This window comes from Echeneis naucrates, chromosome 15 (assembly GCF_900963305.1).
Source record: "Echeneis naucrates chromosome 15, fEcheNa1.1, whole genome shotgun sequence".
Taxonomy (NCBI): Eukaryota; Metazoa; Chordata; class Actinopteri; order Carangiformes; family Echeneidae; genus Echeneis; species Echeneis naucrates.
Window position 1 is genome coordinate 12,397,546 of NC_042525.1, and position 19,389 is coordinate 12,416,934.

The window sequence follows — 19,389 nt, forward strand, 5'->3', positions numbered from 1 at the left end:
GCGAGCAGAGGTGGGTGGGGGCGGTGGTGGTGGTGGTGGATGGGGGGGGGGGGACTGACTTGGAAAGCCGTCTCTCTTCCTTCTTTCTCTTCCCTGACCGCCGTGCACCGAAGAAGCCTGCGGCTGTGTGTGAGTGCAGTGGACGATATTTGGCCGGCAGAGACAGCAGCAGCAGCAGCAGCAGCACCGCAGAGATGGAGGTACCAGGCTTGGCGCACAACATCACCAGTCCATTAAGTCCCTGCGAGGGGATGATCAAGGACCTGAGCTTGGACGCCATACAGCTGTGCGAACGAGATGGTAAGTCTGTGATATCAGCGCAGTAAGCGGGAGCTTCAGGCCCCCGTGTTTGATTCCGGTGTCGCTGCAGACTGTTTGCTGGTGCTTTTGTACCCCGTAATGTGTATTTGAAGTGAACAGTGGCCGGTGGCTGCGCCGGCTGCTTGGATGGATGAATGCGTGTGTGGAATAGCCGATAGTCTTTTACAGATTCATTGCTTTTGTTTCCTTCCTTGCTGACAGAGTGATTCCTGCTCAAAAACAAATGTATATTCCAGCAAACAGACAAATCCTGATTATTTCAGCACCACAGACATGGACAGAGGCGGCCGCCCCGCCTATCACCGCTGCTTCCGCTCTTCCTTCAGTTTCTTTGCACATGGTGGATTTTTACTTTTTAGTCACATATCCCCTGCTCAGCTCAGCACAAGAAAAAAAAAAAAAAAACAACTCTGGGGCGTAAATTTTTGTAATTCATCAAGTCACCCACCTTCACCCGTGCTGAATAGTCTGTGGCTGACTCCCCACCATCCAAAAGTTTTCTGGATATTTACCATCAAATAAAGAACGGAAGCGCATTTTATCACATCTTAGAATCAATCTGCAAGCCAGATTCTCATTGTCAAAATGGATGGGCAGCTTTTGCAAGAGCCGTGGCCAGACCCTGACGCGAATTATAATGGTGAGGAGGGGGAAAAAAGCAAGTCATCATCAGGAGAGAAGGAGACACTCAAACATGGCTGCACCCACATGTGTATGTGCACAGACGGTGCAGCCCGCACACACCCATCTGTGAAATTACAAACCATTGATTTCCGAATCTGAATCGAGACTCATGGACACAGAGATTCCTTTTTAAGGAAGATTGCAATCGAACGAGATCACACCTTGTTGTGTGCAGCAGGAAGGATTGGATTGAATTTCCCTACCAGATTTTCTTCGTGCGTTAACGTGCCCATGGAGTCAGTGCTGCATGTGTCTTTGAGCCTTCAAATGACCCCCAGCATCTGATCACAGTGCTGCCATTGTACCACACATTGTACCACGCTCATTTTCTCATCTGCCAGAGCTGATTCTCTTAATGTAATACAGCAGGATGCAGTTTATATCCTCTTACCGCTTTGCTGGCCTGATTCTACGGCTATGATTTTAATAATGGTGTGCAGGCTAGGCCAGGACATCACCAATGGATGCTTGCTCCTTGTTCCACAGTGCTTCCTATGCTGCAGGTTTGCACCTTTTTTTTTTTTTTTTTTTTTGATAATCCTGGTCTTTGCAGTAAAACAGTTTCACTTTTCTTTGTCAAGTAGATCACCCAGTGTATACAGTGTGTCTGACACCTGCATACTCTCTGTTTATGGAGCAACATAGTCACAACGTCTGCCATTTTTGCGTGCGTGTCTATCGCCTAACAGTTGGTGGTTGTTGTATGGCCCAGATTGCTTTTCAGGTGATCTGCTCTTGATTTGGTTATGGCTGATGCACAGTAGACGATAGAACGCTGCACTTGTGCACCATAAAAGGAAAGTATAATCTAATTGTGTGTTTCTTCAGGACCAGTCAGTGAAGTGTGTGTTGCTGCTAAGTTCTGTTCTGAAGTGACTGTACTGATTGGATTGTATTAGCTTTCCTACTAATTTGACCACCTCCAGAATTTGAATGTAGTTTCTTATGAGACCTCCAGAAATATTATATACTTTACAGCTCATATACAGGATTACATAAAGCCACCCAAGTTTTCTTGGAAATTGACCGTCTTATTTTCAGGTCAATGTGCACTTTCTTCCAAGGATCATATTTATTTCAGTTTCACATCGCTTTCTAAATTTATCCCCCAAATCCATTAATATTTAATTGCCAGCGAGAGAGGCTTATGTGCCTATGCTGACCTGGCAAATGGAAATGCATTCAGCTTGGGTCGTCTATGGGAAAGAGCTCTCTGACACACACGGAGGACTGTTTGGGCATTTCAATGCACAAAAGCAGTGTGTGGGCTACAAGTTGTTTCTGTGTGTATCCTGTGTTAGAGGGGTGCTACAGCCTTAATGGTTCAGTTTAGAGATGGGGTTGTGGCTTGAATAAGTAGGGGGGAGGGAATGTTTGGCTAAGAATGATGGGTACTGGGAAAATCACAGAATCCACATTTGTAAATAGGAATTCCCCTGCATCGGTGTGCAGAAGTCTGGAGACACAAATTTGTCTCCATTCTCTCAGAGGCTGACTTGGCCACCATTTTGATTTGATATCCGCAGTTAAGACGTACTTAGAAGGGGTAATGAAATACACAAAACATGTCTTGCAAGACCTTTGAGCTGTGGCTGCTGACATAATTTAGTTGCCTTGATGGATGAATGCCATTTGTGCAGGCATGTACTGTATCTGCAATCTGCACCTCTCTGCCTGAAATACTGCAACCTCAGCTGTGACATCTTCAGTCTGGCAGGCAGTTTTTGTATCTGTGTGATTGATGGATGGATGGATGGATAGAGAGAAAGAGAGAGAGAGAGAAAACCAAGCATTGTGTCCCCACTTTGAGCCTGCCTATTACTAATCAATGCTGGCATTGTTTCTTCAATGCAGTGTCTCCACAGTTGAACAAAAGGCTTACTTTTGAATCTCATGCACAGTCACACAATCAGAGTGGCAATAAATGATTTTTCAAGTAACGCGCCTCGATTGTTGGCGATGATGGTCCCACATCTGTTCGCCACTTTGGTCCCAAGCAAAATATCTCGCCAGCTATTGAATGCAGTGGAATGACATTTGATGTTGATACCTAAGATCCTCAGTGGATGAAGTTCACTGTTTATGTGGCCATCTGGCCTTTCTTCTACAGCTTGCGCCAGGTTGAGATTTGTCATTTTTTGGCTCCAAGTTTCTGCTGGCATGACTTCTTATGTCAACATGCAGGCAACACCAAACGATACCTGGCCAGATGGCCACACAGTCACGGCACTGATTCCAGCTCGCCTGAACGTGGATATGTCTGCACATAAACCTCAGAAATAGCTCTTAGTTTTTCTTGGTTAATCAGTGTCTCCATCACAATAAGAATGTTGGAATATCTTCAATTCCTCACCCTAACTACGGATGCAAGAAACCTGAGTGAAAACATTTAGTACGTCAGTGCTCTCTTCACGTTCTCCTTTCGAGCTGAAGCTCCAGCGCTGCCCTTCACTTATAAGTCACTTTGGATAAAAACAAATGAGTAGATGTAAATGTGGACGCAAATACCTGCAGTGACATTACATTAGCCTTAGCTGCGTGTGTTTACTGCTAATTAGCCAACATTAACAATACTGACACGCTAAGCTAAAATGGTGATAGCAACATTAGTGTGTGGATATCGTCATTGTGAGTACGTTAGCGTGCAGGAATCTGTGTTTTGTTCAGAGCGTTGTATCAAAGTACCTTCCCCCAGACGTAGTTTTAAGTGGTAATTCCTACTGTGTAACTGTGATGTGCTGGAGTTGAGCAGCGCTTAGCCAACATGTTTCAACATGATGCAACAGCAGGCCCGCCTTCTGACATAAAGCATCAGCTGAGTAAACTGGCATTTTAAGTTGGCCGACGTTCAATGTGAGCAGTTGTGTGCCCTGACTGTGCTGGTAAGAAGGTCCAGCTACATATCAAACAGTCCTTCATCAGATGCTAATACGTTCACTTTCAGCTGACCTTCCTGTACTGTTTGACGTTGTTTGTAGTGTCTGATTGTGAAAACCAGCTTCAAACGTTGATGTAAATTTTCCTTATTTCTCAGTGGCTAACTGCTGGTGCATAATAGTCTTCTCTTGCTAAAAGAAGACCTGCAATTACCATAACAGGCTGAAGGATTTTGCAGCAGCCTGTTGTTTAAGAATTTAAATTTATAATGCAAATGAGAAATGATGACTCATTCAGATTTTTGGAAAAACAGATCTGTCCTCCATACAGATCTGCTATTTCATTCATTTGTTACTTTTTTTAATTATTATTATTGTTATTATAGTAATAGGAACCAGTGAGCCATCTTTCAACTGAAGTTTGTCTTATTGAGGTGCCTTCAAAAGATCTTTGTTTGCCATTCAGGAGCTTATTGATTTTCAAAAGGTGGAACAGACTGTTAGACAGGGCATTGTTTGTCTCACACAGAGAGAAAGATGCTTTTCTTTTGGCAGCTTCCCTCTCTCTGAGCGTTACTCTGTCTCAGTCTAGTCTGTGTGCCGAGAGATACAAAGGCGAATTTTCAAAGGCCATCGAACATCAGCAACTAGTGACTGTCTGTTCTGCTCTGCTCATGTCTACAATTCAATTTTAGACCTAACACTCCAACTTAAAAAGTGGGAGGTTCGTCTGACTGAGTGCCCACTTCTGCAGTCGGAGGCAGCCAGGGCTACTATCATTTGCCAGTTTTATTTTTTCACATCGTAAACCAGACAAAAAGTTCAAAATGACTTTTCAACCTCAACCTGGCCTGGAAGGGGACTTGTTTTTCATAAAGAAACATAGACCTTTAAATGGAGATCCATAGTCTGACAGTGGTAGTTGTGATCACGTTTACTTTGTGTAGATGGCCTGAACTGAAATCAAATCACTGACTTTTCACCAGTATGAAGTGCCAAGAAGCAATTCACTGTATCAAGCGAGGTGTGACTGAAACAAATCCTACCACAGAGAGCCATTAGGGTGGTCCTATGTATATGTCAACAAAACTTTTAATGATCACCCTGCGTCTTTTGTCACTCCTCATTGCCATTTGACTGCACACTGAGTAAAAGGCCAAAGAGAGGAATTAGAAGACTGGGCTTTCCTTTGGCAGCAGGGCAGATACTTCTGTGTGCTGCAGCCTTTTCACTGCTCTGTGTGTATAGCAGAATTTACTCAGAGGTATATTCTGTTTGTTTAACACCCTGTGAACATCATATGTAATATGTCCTCCCAAGATTAAAAATAAATGATAAAAAAAAAAAATAAAATTTTGCTTGATCCTGTTTAAACCAAATCCCCCTCCTGCTTAAACTATAATACCGGGTGATAAGGGACACCAGAAAATAACATAACATAATGCATGGTGAAGAGGTGACTCAATGAATATCAGCTAGAGTCGCAATCTGGATGCGACTCTATAGGGCCAGGATACAATATCAACGTATACATTTAAGTCACAGCGAGGGGCTAGGCCCACTGTTAAGAGTGTGAACCATTTTATTCTCTCTCTTAATACTTGACCTTCATCCTGCTTGGCTTCCGCTCCTTCAGCTTTCATCCTGTGCACTCAGACTCCCAGACCTTAGCCACTGGATCTCACGAGAAAACGATGTGTTTACCTGCAGGCAAGGCTAGCTGCCACATACTATAGCCTAGTCCAATGCAAATTCAGTTTGTAGCCAATGTCATCATTCTCTAAATACATTTGTTTGCATGTTGGCATATTGCTCAATTTAATATCTTCGCTTTCATATTGTGGTTGTTGAAATTTGTGTTTTTACATTGTTTGACTTTGAACCATTCAGTGAGCAGTATTGGTTGCAGATGGTTTCTCTTCCATCAGCTTTTCCTCGGATTTCTGCCCTCAGAACCTTTGTTTCTTGATGGAATCACTTTTAGCTTGACGGAGTAGCGGTAAGAGTGTTATGTCGGCAATATCTGACTGTATTAGGAAAACCTTGAGGGGCCTCCATTTGCAGGTTCATTAGTAGAGCATTACAGTAAGCAGTGGCCATGTCAGCATTGGAGAGGCCGGCAGGGCTAAGACATCAGGTCTGCTTTCAGTGTTTGAGGGAAAACATTAGTGTTGACAATAACATTTTGAGGACGGGAAACTTACTCTGCCTCAGGTACAACACCACAACTGGTTTTTCATCTTCTGTATTTGGTTTAAGCTAATATCTACAGCCAGGCAGTCAAAATGAGGGGTATTTGGGATAGACTGAGTAAGTAAAAACATGCAATGGTATCCAGAGACTTACAAAACAAACAAACAAAAAAAAAAAAAGTCAATGGCAATATTTCACCTCCTGTGGATGTATTCCATCTTTCTCTCTCAGTGAGTGACAACAAGCTCTGCCTCTTATTGTCAGAGGTCAGCCATACAAAGCCTCAGGGGGGTGTTACACTGCAGAGTTCACTGTCTGGTCGGCCCATTTTCTGACAGAGCTGCACCTTTACGTCCTGTATTGACCCTTTCAGTCCAAGCCAAACTTAATTGCTCCACAGGGTTTAAGTACAATGTGATGATCTTTAATGCGGACCATCCAGGAGATGAGCTGTTTTACAATGCAAAGTAGCAACTTCAAGGAGTGCCTGGATGATGCCTGAGAGCCCATCATTGCACAATTAGGCTAAGGCTGCTTATGGCGGCCTGTAGATAATAGACTCAAGAATCCCTCCAGTGCCCGTAATATGTAACTGATCCACATTAAGACTAGATCATGTTTAAATACATTTTCTGTGAAAATCATTTTTTCCCAGTAAATTTCCATGATATATTATAATGCAGTTCACATTAGCAGCAGTTTTGTCAAAGCTTGTAATGATAAGAGTCTTTATGTTTATGTTCAAGATGATTATTTGCAGTAATCAGCTAGTCGTGATGAGCAACCAGTGATTAGTACAGAGGTAAGTCGGGGGTCTGGGGGGTAAAGACCGTACATTTGTGTCTTATCGTCTTTATTTTCAGATAGTTCAAAAAAATGATCTGAAAAAGAGCTAAACCTGAATAAAATTGTGAGGCCACTCTCACACTGATAATTGGAATCATTTTGTGTTTGGCTATTTCCTAAAATGAGTCTACAAAAGCTCCCACTGTTGTGGAGGCAAGACAGGAGAGTCCACACACTCCAATTATGGGAATACGCTTTTATGGTGGCCTCTCTCAGCTGATGAGTGGAGATAGACGTTCCATGCTCCACTGCTCCTGCCATTGTCCACTCTCTATTCAGTGAAGTTGTGTTATGCGTTACTCCCAAATTCTGCATTCTTGTGTTTTACTCATTCTCGTGTTTAGACTGCAGACTGCGCACAGTAAACACATTGTTGCCATGCCAAGTGGGTGTCTCTCCGAGTGTGACGCAAAGTCTATCTTCATCCTAATACTACAAAGCTCTCATTCAACCATTGACATTTTCATCGGCCTCAGTGTGCACTTTGGGCTGTTACATGCTGTGTTACTTTTTGCAATCTGACTAATGGACGGGCGACAACAATGTTGTAACGGCCTCGCCTTCCAGGCCAAGAGAGGTGGGAATGACATGACAAGAAACTGTGAAACTGATAATTTCCAAATTCACCTGACTTAACGAACGGCTGAAGGTCACCTTGACTTAAATTTATATTTGTTGCAGCATTTTTCCCCTCCTGCTGATGATAAATGAATCCATCTCTTCCAGTATGTGTGTGTATGGGGGTGGTGGAAGGGGGGGTTCAATCAACAGTGATTGAAATATTTAATGCCACGTACACTCTGGAAAGCAGATAGATGTGTGTGTGTGTGGGTCCGTGTGTATGCGCGTGCTGAGGGACTGATGTGTCTCTATGGCAACATATATGCCACTTCTTTGTGCATGTTTGATATGGAAGAAGTATTATTGTGAGGCTGTTTGTGCAGTAATTGCTCAGAGACTGTAAAAGCACAGAGGGTTTCTAGTTCACAAGAAATATTACTATTTCTCAGATAATAAATATTTGATTTACAATCACTGATCACTGTCTTGTATCACCCAAGTCATTATCAGCCAATATTTAAAGTTGATGTGGTAAAAAAATTCAACTTAGCTCTTCTTCTTGGTGTCGCGATCTGACTTCCTGTCATTTTGTTTTGGTGCCAAATGTTCTGTTCTACGTTGATATAAATCATTACATCAACATCGTTGATTGTATTTTTCACATCACAGGGAGTAAATCCCAGGATGGCAGCATCTCTGAGATGGAAGAGCTACCTGTTCCTCAGAACATCAAGATCAGCAACATTACCTGTGACTCCTTCAAGATCTGCTGGGACATGGAGGCTCGCAGCAAGGAGCGCATCACACACTACTTCATTGACCTGAACAAGAAGGAGAACAAAAACTCAAATAAGTTCAAGCACAAGGTAAGACTTGAATCAGCCTGGATAAACAGCAGTACTAGAGAGAGATGACTCAACAAAAGGCCTTTTGTTGAAGTCTCACTGAATGGATTTTAATGCATTTCATAAAAAAAGAAGGAATGTATCATGGAGGAAAGGCTTTGTCATCATGAGATTTACTGTGAGAAAATTTAAAAATCATAATGAGGCCCTAGACAACCAATTAGGTAACGTGCAAGTATAAATCTAAATTAATCCTTAAACACCAAACAAAAATATCAATAATCCCCACAACCATTATTTAACTAAGGAAAAGTGTCCTTGAGAGTCAAATCTATTTTTCAGCAGCTATTCCTGCCAAGTACAGCTCAAAAAAATATATTAATTTCCATGTACAATCTCCTCTTTAGTCCACGTCATTTGTGTGAGCATTTTGCAGCATCATATTCACAACAAAATACCTTATTTCTCTACTATAAACATCTGAAGTTGCGATCATCTTTGATCTTTGAATCCTAAAATGACCGATTTGAAGCTAAAAATATGAGGTACATCACGTTTTATCTCCAGATGCCATTTCCTTTCCTTCCACACTTGAGGCGAAAAAACTCAATTTTTTTCAAGGTATTTTTGTTCAAAGGCTCCACGGCGAGCCTGTGCTCCGAGCTCTTAAAGGCTAATATCGCTCAGAGCAGCAGCAGCAGGAAGACTGCAGCTCCTGCAGTGGATAGTCGGCAGTCTGATTTAATCTTATAGTTTCCTTTCATCAGTCCACTTCCTTGTACTTGTAGTCACTCTCCCGTAACTGTGTTGTTCAAGGTTTCTTCTCTCTGATGACAGTTGCATCTCTGCTAGCCTTTGTTTGCTATAAAGCAGTCCAGGCTTTGTTCCTATCACTCTCCCTCTATACATCGCCCATCTATCTTCACTGAGTCTTGTTTGGCAGGATCCCCCTACATGTTTTGGATCTAGATCAGTTTCCTCTTCTTCTCGGTCTTCTCTCTGTCTCTCTGTTTGTTTCCCGCGTGTGTAAATCATTTGCTTGGTTTTGCCTTTTCTAGGTCCTCATGGTGGAAAGGAGGTTATGTAGCTCAAGTCTTGTCTGATGTCCTTCAAAATCATGTTTTCATTCATGGTCACCATCGAAAATGTTGCCATCTTCAGTGCCCATAGTGTTAATCTACATAAAATGTATGGCTGTGTGTTTGTTGTTGCCAAAAGTTTTGAGTTTTCTTTTTCTGACTCAATCATTCCTGTAACCATCTACCTCTTCTTGCCTTCCATCCTCTCCTCCTGCACTCCCAGGATGTTCCTACCAAGCTCGTGGCCAAGGCAGTGCCCCTGCCCATGACGGTTCGGGGCCACTGGTTCCTGAGTCCACGCACAGAGTACACCGTGGCTGTGCAGACTGCATCAAAACAGACTGATGGGGACTACGCTGTCTCAGAGTGGAGCGAGATCATTGAGTTCTGCACTGCTGGTGAGCAATGCAGCTGACAGTGTCACGATGTGTGACATCTGTGCTGCCTTTGATTTTGGAGATGATCAACTTGAATGACACAGAACAAACAGAATGGATGGATTTAGTGTGGGGTAGGGTGGAGGGAGCGATAGAGCACGGGATGAGGCTGGACACTTAAGGGAGGCTAATTTAAACTGAGTGGATGGAAAGATGGAGGAGGGGCTGGTGAGGAAAAAGAAAGATTAGAGGAAGAAGGGGAGCTCTGCTGCACATTTTCTGATGCAGAGGTCACAGAGAGCAACGTCACTGGCTAGAGGCTTAGAGTGGGGGAAGGGAGAGAGATGATGGGCTAGAGGCTTGAGGGTAGAAATTTATCAGAGGAGGCTGAGGCTTGTTGTTGGTCTATGACACACATCATGCAATCACAAAGTTAGAATGGTAAGAGCTGCTAACTGGTATAAGGTGAGGCTGATGTCATTAAACAAATTATTGAACAAGTAGAAACTTAAGCACAAAAGGTGCATCAGGATTGCTTGAATTGATTGTCAGCACAAAATTCCATTGCAATAGGCCAAATAGTTGCTGAACTATTTCAGTCTGTTAAACTATGGTACACCGACTGATTGACAAATGCTGCAATCTCTAAAGCCACAGAGCTTGCAGAAAATGAAATCTAACGTGCGAATATTATTCAGGAGAATACTTAAAGATGGTATCAAGGCCTTCTGTTAATATATATTAGAAAAATGGGCTAAAGGTCTAAGAAACAGCTGCACTGATGAATTCATATTTATTTAACATGCAAATGCTTGAAGCCTTCTTCATATTATAGTATTTTGGCACAGTTCAAAATTACTATTGCTATAGAGAGGAAAATATCTTACTCCTTTGTGCATTCAAGTGCTTGTGGAAAAAATTGATTGCCTGGATTATCATGGTTTTTTTTCATATATATATATATATATATATTTATTTATTTATTTATTTATTTTTTTGACAAATTCTATTTGGCTTAGCTGCTTACATGGTGAATGTAGGTTATACTACAAGACTGAATGACAATGATGTGGAGTAATCTCAACTGAGGAATATGGAGAAGTTAGGGAGGGAGTAGCCTCAGGAGAGTATTTCATTAACAAGTGACATTTGTTAAGTATAGACTTTTAAACTGATCAGGCCTCTCACATTGTCCGGCAACTGCCTTTTAACTGTTCCCAGATTTGAATTCAAGTCTAATGAGGCTGTTTGGTCCTGCTGATGTTTTTGCGTAATCCTGTATTTTATAGATTTTGTATTTCAATGTAAAGCACATTGAGTTTGCTTCCACTAAAATATGCTAGACAGATGAAATTGTTGCTGTTGGCAACAGCATATTTATTTTCAGGATGGCATGTGTTCTGTCCTTTTGCAGATTATTCCACCGTGCATCTCAACCAGCTGCTGGAGAAGGCAGAGGTCATCTCTGGCAGGATGCTGCGTTTCTCTGTCTTCTACAGGAACCAGAATAAAGAGTATTTTGACCATGCCAGGTAAGCGAGTGTTGGCCACGTAGTTTGATAAATCCACATATGTACATCAATTTCCAATAGCAACAAGCTCTGCCTAATTTAAATCTGAAGAGCCACTCACTGTTTATTTCTTCCTTCCTCTCCACCTATCCAGTACAATACAACCTTTCTTAACGGGCCAAAGCCTTCTGTGTGTCTCTGCTGGACAATAGCAGACAATAAAGGACAGAGGGGAAGGAGAGAAAAAGAGAAACATGCTTTGGGCAGCAAAAGTAGAAGTCTGTTTTGATGTTGGAGGACTGACAGCCAAAGGAAAGGAAGAATACAGCAGGAGTAGTCTGTTGTAGTTGTTTACAGAAATACTGTCACAGTTAGTGTTTACTGCTTTTAGTTTGTGTAGGTCAGTGCATTTCTCCTGCTGCCTGTCTAGTCCTCCTGCTGTAATGGTGTTTTTTCTCCAAATGGCCTCTCTCTGTCCTCTGCCACAGAATAAAAGCTCCCCACCCAGCAAAGCACACACTCTCTGTACTAAAGCCATGGAGCTTTGCACCATGACGTCATCTGGGCAGTCTTTTGCTGAGTTGCAGCTGCTTCAGTGGACTGAATATGTGTGTGTTCAACTGCACCACCATGTGGGGAGTTACAGCACTGACATTGCTGCTTCTGGTCCCGTGGCCTGGGGTCAGAGTTGAATAATTCCATGGTGCCCACAACAAGGCATCAATTATGAATGACATCTTTGAAGCGGTAGAAGTATAACTGCAATTCATCAGTGGAGATTAGGAGGTCAGAGTTTCTCTGTGAGGAAGATATGTGGCTGCCAGAGAAGTTTTCATTGCTGTGAAAGTTTATCTGTTAACTTGCTGCCTGAAAGCTGTTTCTGGTCTCTGGTAGCTGATCATAGTGACAAAGAAATATGCTGTTTTTCAGTGGCACAATTTTTTCTCTTGCAGTTTTTTTGAGACAGACTTGACTTAATATGCTGATGAAAAAGATCTTCAGCACATTTAGATGCTTGACTCTGTTTACTGCTTTACCAGACAAGGCTACGTCTTACACAATAAGACAGCTTTTGGCCTTTTGTCATACTGGCAGTTGATAATTGATATTGATTGGCCATAAATTGTTCTCTCCAAATTGCAGCGAGGTGCAGGGGAACCGAATGCTGCCATCAGTGAAGGACAACAGTGGCAGCCATGGCTCACCCATCAGTGGCAAACTGGAGGGTATTTTCTTCAGCTGCAACACAGAATTCAACACAGGCAAACCTCCGCAGGACTCCCCTTACGGCCGCCATCGCTTTGAGGTTCAGGCTGATGCACTCTTCAACCCTGACACCAACCTGTTCTTTGGAGACTTCTACTGCATGTATACAGCCTATCATTACGTCATTCTGGTCCTGGCACCAAAGGGCTCCAGAGGTGACGAGTTCTGTAAGCAACGGCTCCCTGCACTCGACATCAGCAACAACCGCTTTCTTACTTGCAAGCAGGATGAGGGTGATGGTGGCCTCGTGTTTCATCACGCCCAGGATGTCATCTTGGAGGTGATCTACACAGAGCCTGTAGACCTGGCACTGGGGAAGGTGGCTGAGATCAGCGGGCACCAGTTGATGAGTCTGTCGACAGTAAATGCCAAGAAGGACCCAAGCTGCAAGACCTGCAACATCAGTGTGGGACGCTAAGAAACAGCAGATTGTAGGAAAGGAAGGGAAGGACAAGAGGTGAGTTACCTCTTTATATACAGGAACACCCATGTACTGATGAAGCAGACCAACACATGCATGAAGCAGCAGATTTACTAGGCTCCCAGACATGCACACCAACATATCTCGGACACCGCTCTGTACTCTCAAGAGACTGACATTCCCAAAGAAGAGTGGACAAAAATAGAGGAAGCTACACCCACTCCTGCACCATTGTCTCCTTGTCTTAACAGCATTACCCTAAATGTTTAATTCATGCATTAAACCATAACTTAAGGTATTTACAAAAAATCTGAAAAATCTAAACCTGGGACACCAAAAACACAGATTCATCTATCCACCCTGTAAGTCAACACTGGCATACTGGCCAAACCCTTTAACTGTGCTTCAAAATGTGGGCTGCTCCTTTTAAATTTCCTGTTTTTTAATTTAAACTTTAGTCCTATATTTTATTGATGACCTTTGTCTTGTTATTATTGTTATGCTATTAATTGAGTGCCCGCCACCTGTGTGGACAAGCATTTTGTTATTTTCGATGACTTACTTTGTCTTACTAGAAATGTTTTGCTCTTATTCAACAGTAGAAAAAAAATCAGACTTCTTTTTACCTCCTACTAGTGACACAGAATGGTACTACAATTTTCTAGGGCTGCAGCATCAATAGTCATCTTTTTTCATACCAAAGGTATTAAAAAAAAAAAAAGGACATGAAACCGCTGTGGAATCAAAGCAGTATTAATGCAACAATGCAACTCTAAAATGTGTACTCACCAAGTCTCCGATGACCAAGTGTGAATTACTCACTAACTTGTTAACCTTAAAGAAAAAAAAAAACAAACAAACAAAAAAACAGCATGATGCAGTAAAGCATGAGGATGAATGCTGTCAGCACCTCTACCTGGCAACTTCTTCTGCAGCATTCATTCTTATTTTCTTGTAGTCAGTGGAAAGAAAGAAAGTAGAACCATAAACTGTGTTAAGCAGAATAAATGTGAAAAAATATTTATTTTTATTGATACACACACACACACACACACACAAACACACACACACATCTATATATATATATATATATAAATTATATAAACCAGAAGTGCACAATGTCAAAATTTCTGATCATTGTCAACAATAGAATTTAGTGGGAATAAACAATAAACTATAGGCAAAATGAGGGGATAGAGACAAGTTTAACAGCAGATATAACTTGCACTATGATGCACTATGACCCGTAAATTGAATCGTTACAATTCTTAATGCATATCATAGCACAATTCAGGATTTAAAAAGCTGACATGCACAAAAATATACAGGATTGTCTCACTGATTGCATTTAAGCTTACAACTTTTTTGCCATGTTACCTCTTTTTAAAATGCAGTTTCCACTTAGCTATGGATACATCTGTCCAAAAACTTTATTTTGGCAAGAAAAAGCATTGTGCCATAATATCCATTCAGCACTTAAATTGCTAATATGTAACTTACATCAAGTTGTTACAACTCTTCATCTTTGACACAGATTAGTGCTACATAACATACACTTGCTACATCTGGTTGATAGTAAGATATGTCATGAATGACAAGGGACATGTTTTTGGGACTAAATAATTCTTCAGTTGCCCAGCATTTCAGTCAGATCATCACCCATTTTCATTCTGTTTTACTTATGTAAGGTGCATCAACTTAATGAGCACGGCATGAAAAAAGACTTGACCCTCTATCCATTTTTTTAAAGATATGACCGAGTCTCGTTAGGTTAGATAAAAGTCCCACTGTGAGTTAACTCAACTGGTCTTGGTTGAGTCCTGTTGTTTACTGAGCAGGGCCTCCAGCAAACGGATCTTCGCTTTGAGGTTCTTATACTGGCAGTACTCCTCTGCCATTGGCCCACGATCCTCCTTCTGACAAGCCCTGTTAAAAATAGACAGAAGAAAGAAGATGCAAACTAAAATCAAAGCTTCTTTTTGTAGTTTTCAAACAACCTACAGCAGCTTCCATAACTGGTTGATAGTCCCTATGTTGCCTTACTCAGATAGCTTTGTACAGTGTGTATTGTATTCAAAATCTTACTGTATTTACTTTGGAGGACTAACATGTACAGTACAAGGGTGTGTACAGTTGTGTGTGTACAGAGCAAACGTCTTCTATCTCTTTGTCTCCTTCCTGAGCTTTCTGTGCTGTATTAACGTTACGTGAGTGTGCATTACACTGTTGTACCATTACGATGGAATTTCTTTGGTGGATGGTCTTTCTTTGTTTTTCACAAGGCATTGTAGAAAACCAAATGTTCCAAGTTTATTAAAAGACAAAATAAAATTCTAAAGAATTCTGGATGCATTGTGTAGTTTGTGTGTGACCTTTACCTGCCAATCTGTGTGTAGAAATGGTTCTCAAATTCTCTGAGTGCTTGGTGAAGCCTCCGCTTTTCCAATCGCGCCATCCTGAGGTGATCCAGTAATTCTTTCCTGTGTGAAGATAAAGTCTCATTTCATTTTCTATACCACATATCCATCAATGTCGCGGATGCTAAAGCTGGTACATCCTGAAAAGGACACCAGTCTCTCGTAGGACAGACGTATCGGGACATACAGGAGCAAACACCCATCACACTTCCATTCCTGCCTTTGGGGAGTTTAGAGTTACAAATTAATCTAAACTTGCATGTCTTTGGACTGTGGGAGGAAGCCAAAAGGAACTCATGCAGGCACAGGGAGAAGATGCAAACTCCACACAGAAAGGCCCCGGGCCTGGGAGTTGAACCCAGAAAAATTCTTGCTGTGACGCAAAAAACAAACCACGAGAACAGCGTGCCTCACTGAGAAAAAATACATTTCAAATTTTTCGACAAAACACAGTTTCTTGTAATTCCTCAGAGCAATGGAAAAAACAAATACAACATAAGAAATATTATTGTAATTAATATCAAAAGACATCATCAGAAAATTCAGCTAAACATGGACAGACCATACCTTGAAGCTTCATGTAAAGTTGCCATGGAGATGATCTCTGGTTGGAAACCTTTGGCCTCCTCCAGTGGGGACACCAGAGGTGTTTCAGGCATTTGTAGGGATGACAGATGCAGCGAATCACCTGAGGACACACACCTGGGAGGTTTCAACCAAAGTGGCTGCTGCCTAGGGCTTCGCTGTTTAACATACCCTTCATCAGAGCCCTCCTCTTCTTCCTGTGTATTGACACAAAGCGAGCAATAGTGTCAGTCAATGTAAACACTTGTCAAGAAATGATGAACACAAGAACAGAGGACTGTTTGCAGCAGCATAAGGCTGAATACGATGAGTCATCCCTATTGTGGGCTACTAAATTGTATTTCAGATAAGTAGCTGCATTGTCAAAAACAAAATGTGAAACTGACCCACTTTTAATATTATTGTTCTGGATTAAGCATTTTGCAGTACTTAATTTCACTGGATTAATGTAGTGTTTACATCTGACCACTAGATGACAATCGAGAAACACTCTTAAACAACACTCACTGTTATTCTACCAAGTCAAAGTCAGAGAGTTTGTGTCTTCTCCTTCTCTATTGGACAATCGAATCATTTTCAAAATTCTTAATTCAGTTTAAATTACTCACAATTGTTGTGATGACAGTTGATGCATCTGAAAAAAGCAGAAGCTGCTTGAGAAGCCGGTAATGATCATAGAAAGGCTTCATAAGAGTCCGCTCTTGTCTGGTACTCTGAGAACAGAGGACACAAACAGAAACCACTTTTTAACGATTTTATGCCACAACTGGGAATGAACAAGGAGAGAAGTAAAACAAAATCAAAGATTAAGATATCCAGGTTGGTCTTACAGGTCGGCCATGCAGACTCTCAAAGTAAAGCAAACACTTCTGCATGTTGGTCTTCTCCATGGTCATCTGGTAATGGGTCATTTCCTTCACAGGTAGCAAAAGGAAAATGTTAACAGCTAATCAAGGCTGGTCAACAAATAGGATCATAATGATTGTAGCAAGTGAGTAACTATAACTATAACTTAAACAACAGCACTTATTGTGTCAAAGACATTTCTGCTCTATCAACCTGAATGTTGTCAGGCAGTCCCAGCTCTTGCCGTCTTTCTTTCAGTCTGTTGGCTATAACATTGACTGTTTCCTCCACATTTGGACTGGTGTTGCTGTTATTGTTCAGGTGCTGCAGCTCAGCTCCTGTTAGTGCTGCCTCCTTCTGGTCTGTATTGGTCGTATTTGTTTCAGCCGGTGTGTTAAAACATCCCTGTGCTCTCAGCCCAACATCTTCTGATTGTCTCAGCTTTAGCTCTAAAGGGAGAACAACAACAACATGAAAACCTCTAGATCTAAAATGAAAATTTTGTGCCTTTTATGACCAAAACATACTTTTTCCTTGTTTACCAGTGAAAAATAACATAATATATGATGACATTCTGTCATCATATAAATCTTTTTTTCTTTGACAATCAATTGTGTAAATGTTGATATTTTTGTTTAAGGCCACTACTGTAATTTTTAACTTTATATCACTACATTTCACAGTCAAAGATTTTTTTCCCCAATGCATGTATTTAGCACCTACAAACTCTTGTCACATTATAGATTTTTTACATTAAAACCATATAAAAGCTTGTATAATATATATAATTGACTCAAGTAATGAGCAAAACTAACTATTTGAAATACTGACAATCAGCTCCACCTAAACCATCAACCTTGGAGAAATAGCATTAACTCACTGATGCATCAAAAATATTCCACTGCAAATATTTCTAATACACTGCGGTTTCCGGACTCAAATTCCTGTTTACGCATACCTAGCAATAAAACAATTTCTGATTCTGATACTGGTGATTTGTTTATAGTAGATTTAAATGAAGGTCTTGCATTTGTATTAGAAGATGTTACATTTGACTAGAAAATGTATCTGCAACACTGCAAATGTTAATCCACATAGACTGGTTTTAGTTTTGTCATTGACCTTTAAGCTGCTTGCGACTCTTGATGAGTTCCTTCATTAGTCTGGCCACCTCTGGATGGGCTGTCTTGTCATTATGAGCTGGCTGCAAAACAATTTGAAAAAAAAAAACAAAACAAACCAAACAAACAAAAAAACTTTAGCAGGAGCAAGACATGTTACTTTCATCCCCTGTTCCTGGTCTAGCTGGCTTCCAGGTTTACCAATATCATGCAGAAACCCTATCAAGCATATGACTGTGTAAGAAAAATTAAATGAATTAAAATTAAACTCCAACTCGTGATTCACTCAAGTGAGATCTTGGTGGTTAGTATCAACAGCAAAAACATCACTGTGATACAATCTACCTGTGCACATAGCTCTGATTTCCTTTTTCACCTTATAGTGCTTCTCCTGTTCAAAACGCTCCTCAAAATGTCTGATCCTCCTTCTCAGGGAGTGGATGTGTCTGTTGAGCATTGAAATGGACACATAGCCCTCATCTGGTTCAGTGTGGATACTGCAGCGAGCCCTAAAGATAGAAAAATAAAATCAGTCCCCAGTCCAATTCTTGACATGCATATTGATACCTATTTATGAAATAAGACTCGCACTTCCAAACTGCATCTAACTATGAGAAACTAATTGATTAATATAGTAGCTGTTCCAACATTATCTACTCTGCCGTCTCACTAACATTGAATTTAAGACTACCTCACCTGTGAGCCATTATTTTTAAATAGAGTGAGAGAGAAAATTCATCTTACATGCGTATGTGCTGGGAACATGGTGGAGATGGAGCAGTATCTGGGTCTAAGTTGTACCGCAGGCTGTGGCTGAGGTTAGGGCAGCGCGGGGAAGGAACAGGGCAGTCAGTCGTTGAAAAACGAGAGAGTAGTGGGCTGCTGTTCGGGCTTGTTGGGCTCAACGGATTATCATCTTCTGAGATTTCTTTGGAGAGAGTGGCAGTGGAGAGGAGAGGGCTGGACTCCAATGAAGGTAGGAGCGGGACATGTGCTGTAAGAGACCAAGCAAGGAAAAAATAATTACTCAAAACTGCATTAACTCTGACTTTCTTCTTCCAGGAGAGATAAAACGAAGTATTGAAGGAAGGAGAATTCAAATAACAACAAATAGCTCTTTCCTAATTCCTGGTCATCAAATATGAAATCTTTTCACATTTGCAGTTATAACCCAAACTGTAAAAATGAGGGAATAAACTACTTTAGGTCACAGGAGGCTGTACAAAAGCACTCAACAGAATTATACCTTGGTGCGCTGCTACACAACTTAGCACACCGGGCTGTTGAGATTTACTGACTGTAATTTAACTGGTAGCAGAGGAATTACAGCAGCTTGGAACATGCTCTGAATGAAAACATATGATGAAATAGACACTCCATAAACACACTAATCCTGGACATGTTATGTATCACTCTTCGTTTATTTGATGAGATTAATTA

The 19,389-nt window shown here is 41.3% G+C and overlaps 2 protein-coding genes across 5 annotated transcripts in view; one reads left to right on the forward strand and one right to left on the reverse strand.

The window, feature by feature from the left end:
* On the forward strand, positions 1-15,326 carry LOC115055659 (phytanoyl-CoA hydroxylase-interacting protein-like). 2 transcript variants are annotated; one of them, XM_029521610.1, is made up of 6 exons: positions 1-10; positions 114-300; positions 8,151-8,347; positions 9,629-9,803; positions 11,197-11,314; positions 12,437-15,326. In XM_029521610.1, the coding sequence occupies exons 2-6, from the start codon at positions 195-197 to the stop codon at positions 12,975-12,977; spliced, it is 1,137 nt and encodes a 378-aa protein (XP_029377470.1). In that variant the 5' UTR covers positions 1-10; positions 114-194; the 3' UTR covers positions 12,978-15,326. The 2 variants fall into 2 exon arrangements, with proteins under 2 accessions (XP_029377470.1, XP_029377471.1); XM_029521611.1 differs by lacking the exon at positions 1-10 and having other exon boundaries at positions 95-304; positions 8,155-8,347.
* LOC115055658 (protein FAM13C-like) overlaps positions 13,984-19,389 on the reverse strand; it is a 17,051-nt gene continuing 11,645 nt past the window's right edge. For all 3 annotated transcript variants that reach the window (XM_029521608.1, XM_029521607.1, XM_029521609.1), the window contains 9 exons: positions 18,694-18,943; positions 18,326-18,458; positions 17,951-18,032; positions 17,042-17,277; positions 16,813-16,896; positions 16,591-16,695; positions 15,965-16,179; positions 15,359-15,460; positions 13,984-14,906 (listed from right to left, as the gene is read on the reverse strand). In XM_029521608.1, coding sequence (XP_029377468.1) covers positions 14,780-14,906; positions 15,359-15,460; positions 15,965-16,179; positions 16,591-16,695; positions 16,813-16,896; positions 17,042-17,277; positions 17,951-18,032; positions 18,326-18,458; positions 18,694-18,943 — 1,334 coding nt within the window. In that variant the 3' untranslated portion in view covers positions 13,984-14,779. The remainder of the gene's footprint in view (positions 14,907-15,358; positions 15,461-15,964; positions 16,180-16,590; positions 16,696-16,812; positions 16,897-17,041; positions 17,278-17,950; positions 18,033-18,325; positions 18,459-18,693; positions 18,944-19,389) is intronic.

Excerpts from the sequence above, each read along its gene's own strand:
- LOC115055659 (XM_029521610.1), top strand. The coding sequence starts at position 195 with ATGGAGGTACCAGGCTTGGCGCACAACATCACCAGTCCATTAAGTCCC. Across the intron at positions 8,348-9,628 it reads CAAATAAGTTCAAGCACAAG|GATGTTCCTACCAAGCTCGT; the intron begins GTAAGACTTGAA and ends CTGCACTCCCAG. Across the intron at positions 9,804-11,196 it reads CATTGAGTTCTGCACTGCTG|ATTATTCCACCGTGCATCTC; the intron begins GTGAGCAATGCA and ends GTCCTTTTGCAG.